Source organism: Apodemus sylvaticus, chromosome 7 (genome assembly GCF_947179515.1).
Source record: "Apodemus sylvaticus chromosome 7, mApoSyl1.1, whole genome shotgun sequence".
NCBI classification, from domain to species: Eukaryota; Metazoa; Chordata; class Mammalia; order Rodentia; family Muridae; genus Apodemus; species Apodemus sylvaticus.
In genome coordinates, this window is record NC_067478.1 from 65,664,128 (window position 1) to 65,676,839 (window position 12,712).

General features: G+C 43.3%; 1 protein-coding gene across 9 annotated transcripts in view; it reads left to right on the forward strand.

The window, feature by feature from the left end:
- Map2k5 (mitogen-activated protein kinase kinase 5) overlaps positions 1 to 12,712 on the forward strand; it is a 221,215-nt gene that overhangs the window by 9,720 nt on the left and 198,783 nt on the right. For 8 of the 9 annotated variants that reach the window (XR_007978789.1, XM_052188077.1, XM_052188076.1 and 5 more), the window contains one exon: positions 8,533 to 8,600. The exons of the other annotated variant lie outside the window; for it this stretch is intronic. Coding sequence is in view for 7 of the 8 variants with exons in the window: in XM_052188077.1 (XP_052044037.1) it covers positions 8,533 to 8,600 (68 nt within the window). In the remaining variant the exon portion in view is untranslated. The remainder of the gene's footprint in view (positions 1 to 8,532; positions 8,601 to 12,712) is intronic. 9 annotated transcript variants of the gene reach the window in all.

The following is a 12,712-nucleotide window of genomic DNA, read 5'->3' on the forward strand; positions in this document are numbered from 1 at the left end:
CACATATGAGAGGGAAGAGTTGTACAGTTGCTGTGTTCTCTCTGGTTTTGCTTTCTGGCCTGGTATTTCCAAGGGAGTTAGGCAGCATGGGATAGGAGGGAGGGCCCTCTGGGCCAAATTCCACACAGGGGCTGTGGTCCTCAGCCTCTTTTTTCTTATTACCCTTACAGGTTCTTCTCCCACATAACTAGAGCACAAATGAGCATTATTTAGTTAATTTACTTTAAATTTTCAGTGTGTGTGTGTGTGTGTGTGTGTGTGTGTGTGTGTGTGTAGGTCAGAGGACAACTTGCAGGAATCAGTTCTCTCCTTCTGCTGTCTATCGTGTGGGTTCCAGGGATCAAATTCAGTCCTCAGACTTGATGGCAAATGCTGCAACCCACTGAGCTAGCTTGCTAACCCAAAAGTACTTATTAATACCTACTGGGTTTTTGATTGTTTGTTTGTTAGGCTGTTTTTTTATGTAATGGTATATTGTTACAAATTTTAAGTAGTTTAGGAACAAAGCAAAAAGTTCTCATACGCTCATTTGCTGTCAGTAATGTCGTGAGTTCCTTATACACTGTGCTGCTGTAGCCTGTCTTGCCCTCCTTGGCGTACTACATTAGACTTCTTGCAGGCGTTAGTGTGCCCATGTCAACTTCAGCCTTTGGCTGTTGTTTAAATTATTTAATATACTAGATGGACATGTACCTTTTTACCAGCTTTTTTATTTATATATTTTATGTATTTGAGTATTGTCTATATATACATCTGCACGCCAAAGGATGGTATCAAGTTTCATTATAGGCAGTTACAAGCCACCATAGAGTGCTGGGAATTGAACTTAGGCCCCATGGAAGACCAGACAGTGCGATTAACTGCTGAGACATCTCTTCAGCCCCCCAGAATTTTTTTTTTTTTTTGAGATAGGATTTTTCTGTCCTAGAACTCACTTTGTAGACCAGGCTGGCCTTGAACCCACAAAGATCTGACTGCCTTTGCCTCTCAAGTGCTGGGATTAAACGTGTACGCCACCACTGCCTAGTGATACTTCAGCTTCTTTAAAACCAGTAAAAAATCAGAAGTCAACATTGTGACTCAGATTGTTTCACATTGAGGAAGTCGGTGTATAATTTGGATTTCTAGGCATTTGAAACACACTGGTGGCCATCCATGAGCTTCCTGCAGACCGGCGTCATTCACAGCCTGTCAGAAAGCCCTCTCTCTCCACCCTCACCAGGTCTCTAGTGCTGAGCACATTTCTCTCCTGTTAATGCTGTGGGTGGGAAGCTACTGCCTTTCTCCTTATATATTTTGGAAGAGTGGTGGTTTCTTTTCATCTGCATTGACTGTCTGGACTATTTTCTGTCACCTTTGACCATGTGTCTCTTGGGCTGCCTTCTTTCTACTTGATTTCAGGGCTTTCCCAACTAAGAGTATTGGCCCACTGTATTTACAAGGTTTTTTGTCCAGTTTGTTGTTTTGTGTTTTCTCTTTCTCTCTTTTCATACAGAAGGTTAAAGTTTTACTTATCATATTTCCTTTTATTTCTGAATTTGTCATGCTTAAAAAGATCTTCCCCATTCCAGGGTGCCGAAAAACATTTACTTGCATTGCTTTTTCTTTCTGCTTTAGTAGGGTTGTGCGCATGCATGCTATTTATTAAATATGCATATTTGTATATATCATCAGTTTTTTAGAATAAAAAGCATGAGTTTTTTTTTTTTTATGACCAAGATTAGAAAGAGTTGACTTTACGCTTATTGTCTTCAGCATGTGTTGGTGGAGACAGTCAGATGGAGTCCAGTTTTACTTTTTATATGGATAGTTGATTTCATGCCAATTATTGAATACTTTGTCTTTTCTCAGATGTGAGAGCATTTCTGATATGAGGCTAAATTCCATAACCATAAAAAATCCTGTATGTTGTGTGTGTGTAGGCCTAACATGTGCTATGGGAGCTTGGCACTTATGAAGGCCCAGAGATCCCTGCTGAGTCTCAGTTTCATTAGCAGATTAATGAGCACTCCAACACACCAGGTGATAAACATCAACCGTGCCTGCAGATGCATTTCCTGTGTGTGCCTATTACATGCACACTGCTCCCTGTATTTTTCTTGAGACTAGTAACTATTAGCCCGATGTTGTGGGACAGGGAAGTCTCATGGGCAACTTGAAAGATGAGCTGGAAGGCCATCTAGACAAATGCTGCTTTGTGCTCAGAGCTCCTTGCACTTCCACGTCTCCATGATACTACCTCCATATATTTAGGCCCAAAGCCACCCGCATCTTCATCCTTGTCAAACTATGAATCACAATTTGACTTAGAAAACATGGTTAGAATATAAATGTGTCTTTCCTTAGTCCCAACTATTTAATTTTTGAAAAAGTTTATTTATGTATTATGCATTTGAGTATAGTGCCCATGGAGGCCAGGAGAGGACATCAAACCCTTGGGAGCTTGAGTTATAGACAGTTGTAATCAGCCCATTGAAGACGCTGAGAGCTGAACTTAGATCCTCTGGAAGGTAGCGAGTGTTCTTAACCACTGAGCCATCTCCCTATCCTCCTACCCCTGAAGGTTTTGTATCCACTTCTTATTGAATTAGTATTCCCAGTTGTTTTGAGAGTTTTGGCAAGTTTATTTTGTGATCTAGATGGGAATCTTTTTTCTTAAATTTGCCTACATGTGTCTATGTACATTACACTCATGCCCATAGAGACCAGAAGATACAGCCCAGGCTCTGGAGCCAGAGTTACAGATGGAGGTGCGCCTCCGTGTGGGTGCTGGCACTGAACCCGGCTCCTCTGCCGGAGCAATGAGTCCTCTAGACTGCTAAGCCATGCTTTAACCTCCTTGCCTAGGAACCTTTAAATAAACATATCTTGTCTTTATCTTAAGTTGGTCATACTATGAGCTTTTATAGGCAAACTACAATTATGGAAGTTGTAAGATTTCAGTGTAGAAAATGTTGAGTGTTGGAGCGGAACCTGTAGGAGGCTCTTTGTGTCTGAGCAGCACAGATAGTCAAGGGAGCCCCTTTTTGCATCTTGGAAAAGTTCAAGTCCAAAAGAAGTTTAATTTTTTTAAATTATTATATATAGAAAGGCCATTATTTATAAGCAAACTAGATAGATTATAATTCATGATAAAAGTACACTGAGTCTGAAAAATATTGAACACATAAAAGTTAATTGTGCAAATTTGAGGAAATTTGAAGAGCAAGGCCACTGAACCTGTCTTCACATAGAGCCAACTTGTAGTGTGCTCTCAGAAGCTCAGCCTGGGTAGGTGCAGTGGTGCACACTGTGTCTCAGCAACTCAGCAGGGTGTGCTCAGAAGATTGCTTGAGCCATGAGTCAATCCCGCTTGGGCTGCACAGTGAAACTTGAGTTTTTAAGGTGTGTGTGGGGGCAATGATAAAACTCAGAGTATCTGTAGCTTGTTAAGCCACCATCACCCCAACTGGAGTAGGATAGCAGTCTCCTAGGTCCCTTTCCTAGCCTTTGTCTTGTGCACGAAGCCAGAGTGATCCTCCTGGAAGATGAGATCTTACAATCAGAAAGTCCTGTGGCTTTCATCTTCTCACGAGTGAGTGAGGGGCAGCTCCTTCAAATGTTCCAGCCACACTCCACCCAGACCCTCCTCATCACCACTTCTCAGACTCCTTCTTTCCCTCCTTACAGTCTTCTCTTCCACTTTCTCTTCCATAGTCTTCCACTGTGTCAGTTGTTCTTTCTTCCCACAATGCGCTTTCCCAAATATGATCCATGTGTACCATCACTCAAGGAGTGAGTGTGTGTGTGTGTGTGTGTATGAGTGTGAGTGTGCGTGTGAGTGTGTGTGTGTGTGTATGAGTGTGAGTGTGTGTGTGAGTGTGTGTGTGTGTGTGTGTGATATGACATGGGCTCTGCTTGGTTTTTGCTTTTCACCTTCCCTGTGCCTAGATATCACACTTGCACATAGTAGGCACTTGGTTTTGCAAGAAGGAGAAAGAAACAAACAGGGAAGCATTGGAATACTGGGGAGCGGGGAGGCGGTGGTAAGGAGGCAAGCTCGTGGATATAAAGGTGTGACCCCAGGAACTGTGGCCTGCCATCCTGCCTGGATCAGTACACTCCATCCCTGAGAACTGCTCTAAACTTGACATCTTTTCTGGTAATTTCCTGCTGATGTCTTTCTAACCTTTACAACCATGTTTCCATTTCTTTCCTGCTGTTACTGTAGTTCTATTTGATTCCCACCTGGCACAGAAGGAGTGTGACAAATGACACATAATATATTGCCTTCACTTTCTGTCACTCTTTGTGGGAAGCCCTCCTGAGCTCCTGTTGCTGCAGTAGGTGTTGCCGATTCCCCAGTTTCTGCTGTTTATACACTGAGCCGTTCTGATCACCCCTTCCCAAGGTGCTGCTTCTCTCTGGGGCCTTTATACCACTCTTCTAGGTTTCCCATTCAGATTGCATGTGGCTTCAGATAAAAATCCTAAACAACATATGGCCTGTTATGATTCTCTTTCTCAAACTCTGCCATTTTGTATATTTGTGACACACTGCAGATTTTGTAAAGATTGCTTCATAATATTTGTTTGCCATCTGCCGTACTCTATTTGGTATCTTGCTAGGATTTTTGCCTCCATTTTAAGTGACATTAACAAAATCCAGCCAGTGCATAGACATTCCTGTTCTTCCCTTGCCTCCCTAATGTGCTGGAAAATCATATTACTATGCTCCAGGCAACTAGAAGAGTCTGGGACTGTCATTGTGAACCAGTGTGTCAGATCTCTGAACACCCCTCCCCCTGGTTATATCCAGTAATGTTATTTTGGTCAGATGGCAAAGAACCTCATGTATCAGACAGAAAAGAGTTGAGGTTATTTTTCTACTTTGCACCCTCCTCCTGTGCTGCCTCCTTCTGCAGCTCTCTTCCAGCCCTTTATGCCTTTAGAAATCTTGGTTCCCTTTTAGTAAGCTCTTATGATTTATTATTCCAGTGAGTGTAGCTTTTAAACAGGCAATGTAGTTTGAATGGCAAATAGCCAGGGTGTTGCTGGAGCTGTGTGAACAGGTCTAGCTTTTGGGTTCAAAGTGTTCCAGGTCACCGTCTTCTAAGCTGCTCCACAGTGTGTCTGCTTTCCTTCTTTCCTTTGCTTTCCGGGCTTGTCATTTAACTGGTTTTGGAAAGAGGTGCGTCCTTTCTTTACACACTGAGGTGAGTGGTTTGTGGCTGAGCCTGCCATCTGAGGGTCAGGGACAGGTTCAATTTCACTCTTTGGCCAGTATCACCTGAATTCTCATGAGTGTGCTTATTTTTATATGGTTATTTTTCTAACCCAGCTTCCCCCTTGACAAGAACAGGGAGTCTTCGTTAAAGCAGCTAAGCACGGAAATTAGAGGATGAAACAGTCCCCTGAGGAACCAAGATGGCCATCAAATAGGGTCTCCTGTTAGGCTAGAAGAGCTGTTAGTCACTGTGTCACATAAGCTTGATTCTTATCACCAGGCTTAATTGGAATGCTCCTTTCAACTGGTCTGAGATCTCTCTCTGGGAGTCAGAGCTCATACTGTGTGATGGTGCCAGCATCTCTTCTTGCTGGCTTAAGTACCTTGGCTTGGTCCTGTCTGTTTTGCATGGGGTGCTCAGGGAGGAATTGTTCTGCTAGCTGACTTCCCTAGGAAAAATCTCAAGCTTGCCCAGAAACCAGAATTCCACAACACTTGTTTTAAGTAGTCTGAAGTACCTAAGGCTGGGCTTGAGAACTCAGAGATTCATAGCCCATTCTGTCTCCTGCCCCACCACCTACTTCTCTCCATCAATCTTCCTTATCTTAATTTAGAGAGTTAATGATATGAGTGGTGTTTATGAAATTTATGCTTTTTTATAAGAAGTCATACAAAGCTCTTCGCCTCTTTATTATTAAACTTTGTTATAGTACTTTGTTCTATTCAAAGGATAGCTTTCTGAAGTCACGCGCATGTGCATGTGTTGAAATTTGAATATGGGCTGTCCCTCTGTGTTCATCATCTCAGTTCTGCTGCGGAAATGAGATTTGCCAAAAACTCCTTCATTCTGGACAAAATTTGACCCCAGTTGATTGATTATATGTGTATTCATGCATGTGTGTGCAGAACAGATGCAAATATATTTGTATGAGCGTGACTGTGGAGGCCGTAGGTTGACTTCAGATGTCTTTCTTTTCTCTCTATTCTTTAAGACTCCTTCTCTTACTAAATCTGGAGCTTTGCTTGACTGGCCGGCAAGGTCCAGGGAGCCCCTTCCCCGTTTTCACTGCCCAGCAAAGTGATTCTATTTGCTTGATCTTCATATTTGCTTTACCCATTGAGTCATCTTCGCAGCCCTCTTTGACTTGGTTTTAAAGCAGAAATGTGAAGTTTCTTCACCTGTGGTAGTACACAGTCTTATATGCTTTTATAATACCTTTTTTTTCTTGTCTGCTGAATTTCAAAGACTTCCAACTTAGCCTTGAATATGTTAGCTTCGAAGATCTCTACGGAAACACCTTTCTTTTGTTTCTGATAGCATGATGTTTCTGTCTAGTTTGTCCTTAGAAAGTCTATTTAAAAAAAAAAAAAAACAGAGACAGGAAAAGCAGCTCTTTTTGTACAGAAATCTCCCGGATGCACTGGGATTTAGGAATGTGCCCTTTTGCACACCAGTGTGGCGCTCCAGACTCTTGGCTGTAATTTTCAGTAGGGTTCTTGACAGCTCCCAGCTGTTTGGGCAGTGACTTGCAGATGCTGATTCAGTGGACCTGGGGAACTCTGCTGCATGAGCTTAGGAAAGAAGGTACTTTGGGAGCAGTTGGCTTAAGTTACCCAGGGAAGTGCTGCTTTCCCTGCTTCTGTCAAGTTGCTACTGTCTACTGAGAACAAAAAGGAGCCAGTAATATTCTACCTAGTAATAGTCTAATTGGAAAAAAGCAGACTCATTCCCATACCTACACCCCCCTTCCCCCCCCTCCCCCGGCTTTGTTACTGAACAGGAGGACATCTTCAGAATGTCCTGAGTTGGACAGGAGGATATGCCTGTTGGTATGCAGTGGGAGATTTGTGCATTGAACCAAATCTCTCTGTTCTTTCAGAGCTGTACAAACATATTCTCTTGTGATGAGATGTCCAATTTGCCTGGTTTGGAATAGGTGCTTCTAGTCAAAGCAGCAATTACATGCTGCGAACAGAAATCTAATGCTAGCAAGTATTTGGATTCTGAGCATCCTGCCCAGGGCCCACCCCTTCCAGATTGTTAACAGAGTAGGCTGTGGATACCACTCAAGTGTTTTAGGCATTTTTCTTTGAGCTATGTATTTAGAGCTTCCACATCAGCTATCAAATGCTCCTGCTTCTTTTATTACATTTTATTCATCATTCATTCATTCATTCATTCATTCATTCAGTTCGTGTGCTTGTCCGCCTGTGGGCATGCATATGCTGCAGCATATGCATGGAGGCCAGAGGACAACTTCTGGGCATTGACCTCCTTCCGCAATGTGGGTTCTAAGGATTGAACTCAGGTTGTCAGCCTTGGAAGCAAGTCCTTTTATCCACTGAGCCGTCCTGGTACCTATGTGTTTCTACTCTTGACAGTGGTTTTTCTTTAGAAGGATGACATATCAAAATATTTAGATATTATATTCTGAGTCCAGCCTAGGAAAAGATGTGGGTGGTGATTCGGCCAACGATTCTATTTTAGATTAAAATTGAGATCTGATCTTGAGAGGTCTATCTTTAGGTTCTTAAAAGCAGCTTTTAAAACTAAGAGAATTACTGAAATGAGCACATTACTTCCCGATGTGGCCTCTTTGCTACTTACTCAAATGTGCACATTCTAGTTGTGGCTTCTGCAGTCTTAATAGCCTCAAGTCTTAAAACTGTTACATTATTCCAGAATAACGTGCATCACCATCTGAGGCTTGCTGGTTGGAGGAGTGGGACAAACAAAACTCTTTGGAGGGGGCTTTTCAGGTTGGGGCAAAAGATGGGAGCCACCTTTAGAGTTGCTTTGCTTTTTGCCTTGTGCGAGGCCCCAGGCTTGTCTTGTGGTGTCCACATTGCAGGGTTCAGTGTGCTTCCTAAGGTGGCACTGCACACGAAGCATGGCCAGAGCACCATCTGGGCTGCAGTGGCAGGAAGTGTGAGATGTTTTCGCCTGCTTCAGTGATGTGTTAGGTCGCCTGGGAGAGAGGAGGAATAGAGAACAGAGGCTCCAATGCCACCTAAGACATAAATATTTGACGCTAGAACAGGGGCCTCTCTTCTCTCAAAAGCTGGCGTGTTGTACTCCAGTTAAATGCACTCGGCTTACATATATGTCTAGAATAATAGAGAAATATTTTGATTTTTCACCTTTCTTATAAAAGAAAATTTTAGTTCTTTATTTAGCAAGGGCTCCAACTCCTTTTCTAGCCTAGGTGAGCACTGCAACCACGTGCATGTACTCCCTCATACACAGTGGAAAGTAAAATAAATCTTCAAAAAAATAAAAAAGAGAATGCAAGTCTTACTGCTTTCATCATATTCATTTTTAAACAGATGAAGATGAAGATGGTGATAGGATTACAGTAAGAAGCGATGAAGAGATGAAGGCAATGCTGTCCTACGTAAGTGTGCTGCATATGAGGGCTGTTTCCAAATGCTGTTGGGTGTACCTGTGCATGTGTGTGTGTGTGTGTGTGTGTGTGTGTGTGTGTGTGTAGTTCAGAGGACAACTTGCAGGAGTTGTTTCTTTCCACCATGTGAGTTCTGGGGATCCAATTCGGATCATCAGGCCTGGTGGTAAGTGCTCTTAGGCGGTGAGGCATCTCATCAGCCTAGCAAACAAGGACTATTTTTAAAGAATGTTAATGTAATTGAGGGTGCTGTTTCTTGGGCACAGTGGAGATAGTAAGTGAATCACAGTTGCCATAGCATTTTTCTGTATAACAGATAAGGTTTTCAAAGATTTCCTTATGTGAAAGTTAAGGACATTATTTTTGAAAGACACTTACTGATCATATCATGAACATTAAGAATAATGCATCTTAATGACTTTTGCATTAGGTATGGTGCAGACTAAATGGACTATCAATTTCCTGTATTTTTTATGCAGTACTTAAAGTAACGGCTCATTAAAAATGAACCCCTGGGCTCTAAAAAATTTTTCAAAATCTACTTTTGACTGGAGATGTCTTTCACCCTTCCAGACTGCAGCTATAATATAGCTGCAGGCTTATGGATGCAGGATTTAAAGATGTACTCCGGGTTGTTTTATGTACTGCTTGCACCTTGAAGTGAACAGCAAGGCAGATCCAAAGTGATCCGAGCGTGTGGGGGGGGGCTTTCTTTGGTATCTCAACTTTCACTGAAATTTTGCCTTGTTAGTCCTGAGACTAAAATAGGTAACAGAAACTGCTACATTTCTAATGTTTCAGTATCAATTGAGAAAACTTCATAAACAACCAGAGACATATAGCTTCCCTGAGCCCCAGGTTGAGCTTTCTTTCCAAGTTTTAACTTAATCTGATTGGAAAACCTTTTCTGTGGTCTGGTGGCCAGCACTGCACTAGAGGGGAACCCCCACTCTGCTTAGGGACCCTGACCTAAGGCAGATGGTTTACCCTTCATACACAGTAGCCTCATCTGTCAGTGGAAGGTGGGTAATAGCACACGTCCTTCCTATTGCACGGAGCCGTGTGATGATCAAATGGATGATGGATATGAAACGCTGGGCACACGCGAAGGATTGTTACAGGGGACGCGGCGGACGAGGCCAGACACCTGCTTTTCTCCGAGACTCTAATTGTAGTCAACAGTTCGGATGTATGTTTTGGAGAGCCCTTAACTTCAACCAGGATATTGTTTCATCGTAATGTAAACTGTGCAATGTCTGTGTGGGTTTCCGCCAATAGTTTTAATTTAGGGTAGGAGGAAAGAGAACAAGAGGGACGGCATGATTAACAGAGCATTGCATTCCTACCAGCCCAGAGTAGGAAAAGTCAATGTCCCATTGACTTCCCATTAACTTATGTGGGAGTCTTTGTGTACTGAGAATTTAGAGCTGAGATCATCGGTACGTGGAAGGCAGAGCGGGGTTGTCTTTGCCAAGGCGGCACTGCTGTTGATGGATTGGCTAACTCTCCCGAGAGCATGACTCCTTTGTTTTTAGAGAACACATGCACACAGACAGGTTCTGGTTTCTAACCTAGGTCTTTGGCAACAGTGTATTTCAGAGGCATTCAGCAGACCCAGGGATAAGCAGTATGGACTTCTTAGCAGACCTTACAGACTGTGCCTGGCCAAAGAGAGTACTGAGTGTGACCCTCGTGACGCTGCTTGCCTTTCTGTTTCTGAAGGCCAGACGTATAAACTCCGGGCTTGAAATACCTTTTTTTTTTTTTGGCTTTTTTGAGACAGGATTTCTCTATGTAGCCCTGGCTTTCCTGGAACTCACTCTGTAGACCAGGCTGGCTTCGAACTCAGAAATCTGCCTGCCTCTGCCTCCCAAGTGCTGGGATTAAAGGCGTGCGCCACCACTACCAGGCTGAAATACCTTTTTTTAAAATTGGTTTTTACTTATTTGTGTGTCTGCATGTAGGGGTGGCCTCTGTGTGTGTGTGTGTGTGTGTGTGTGTGTGTGTGTACACATATTACATGTGTGAGTGCAGGTGTGAGTGCACATGGAGGTCAAAGGATGACCTTGGGTGTTAGTCTTCTATCTGCCTGTTTGAGTCAAGGCCTCTTTGATGTCAGCCACTGCATGTGCCAGGCTAACTGGCCTTTGGGCTTCTGAGCAGTGCCCTGTGTCTGTCCTCCATCATGCTGGCAGAGCTCTGGGATCGTGGACACATGCCACCTCACCTAGCTTTACATGGATTCTGGGGAAGTCCTCATCCTCTAATGGCAGCCCTTCCCCCACTGGGCCATCTCCTCAGCCCTTAAACAGTGAATCACTATGGCAGACACCAGCCCTGCATTTTAGGGCCTAGAGATTGACCCCAGATGCTCATATTTCTCAAGCATTTGCCTGATCGCCGACAACCCTGTGTCTCCTCATCTATGTTTGGTAAATGGTTGGGAGACATGCCTGAGGTCTTAAAGCTATACTGGAAGTTCAGAACTTGAGGCTGTTGAGATAGATGGCTCAGTAGGAAGAGAAGCTGCTGCTCTTGCCAAGGACCTGAATGCAGTTCTCAGCACCTACTTTGGGTGGCTCGCAACTGCCTGTAACTATACTCCCAGGAGATCTGACCCCTGCTACCCACATGTACAAACCCACACACACATACACACGTAACTGAAAGTACATTTTACAAAGAAAGAAAATACAGATTTTTAAGTTTGGCCTTTCTAATCCCACAGCCATTCATTCTTCCCCTAGTGCTTTCCTGGTCAACGCCTGGAAAATCCTACCGGAAACTGTGGCAAGGTCATCATAGAATCTGAATGATTTGTTTATACAATATCTTAGTTGTGCTGTCGACACCATACATTCCTTATAAATTATTAAATTATTCTTGTTTGTTTGTTTTGTTTTGTTTTGTTTGAGACAGGGTTTCTCTGTGTATCCTTGGGTATTCTGGAATTTGCTCTGTAGACCAGCTGTCCTTGAACTCAGAGATCTGCCTGCCTCTGCCTCTTGAATACTGGGATGAAAGTTGTGAGCTACCACTGCCCCCAGCTTTATGCTTATTTTTCCATTGCAGTACTTAATCAATTTTTATGTAGAAACATTTTAGTCATGACCTGGTCATACGACATAACCTCCTAAGACATGTCCTTAAACATAGTTCCTGAAATTTTTTTAGAGGTACTTCTTGGTCTGAAAATAACACAGTTGCATAGTTGGCTATCCTTTTAGTCTGTCTCCAGTCTTATGGCTGGAAATTCCTCTTGGGGCCAGCTTTGTCCTAGAGACCCATGTGGATGGAACTCCACAGTATATCATCACTAGTCTTCAGGAGCACCAGCCTGATGCTAGGATTTTGCATTAGTATTTATTTATTGATATTTTAATTTTTCTCTCTTTTTTTTAAAAAGACATTTATTATCTATAAGTGCACTGTAACTATCTTCAGATACACCAGAAGAGGGCATCAGATCCCATTATAGTTGGTTGTGAGCCACCATGTAGTTGCTGGGATTTGAACTCAGGACCTCTGGAAGAGTAGCCAGTGCTCTTAACGACTGAGCCATCTCTCTAGCCCTCTTCTTTTCTTTTTTAAAATACAAACTAATTGCAGTTGGTTTCCATTCACTCCCTCCACTTCTCTCAGTCCCTCCTTTCCTTCCCAGATCCACTGCTTCTCCATTTTCCTTCAGGAAAAGAACAAGTCTCCCAGGAAGATCAGCTAAACACAGCGCACCAAGATACAGTAAGACTAGGAAACCTCACAGCAAGGCTGGGTGAAGCAACCCAGTAGGAGGAAAAGGGTCTCAAAAGCAGATGAAACAGTCAGAGACAGCCCCTGCTCCCACTGTTAGGAGTGCCAAAGAAAGCACCAGGCTAACAACCAGAACATCTATGCAGGCTCCATGATTGCCACCTCAGTCTCTGTGAGGCCTAGGATCCCTGCTTGGTTGATTCTGTGGGTTGTGCTCTCCTGGTGTTCTTGACACCTCTGGCTCCTACAGTTGTTCTTCTCCCTCTTCCTCTGGGTTTCTCTGAGCTCCATGGGGAGGGGCTCGATGGAGATTTTTAGCACTACGTACTTACATAAAAAATTGGAGCAATCTA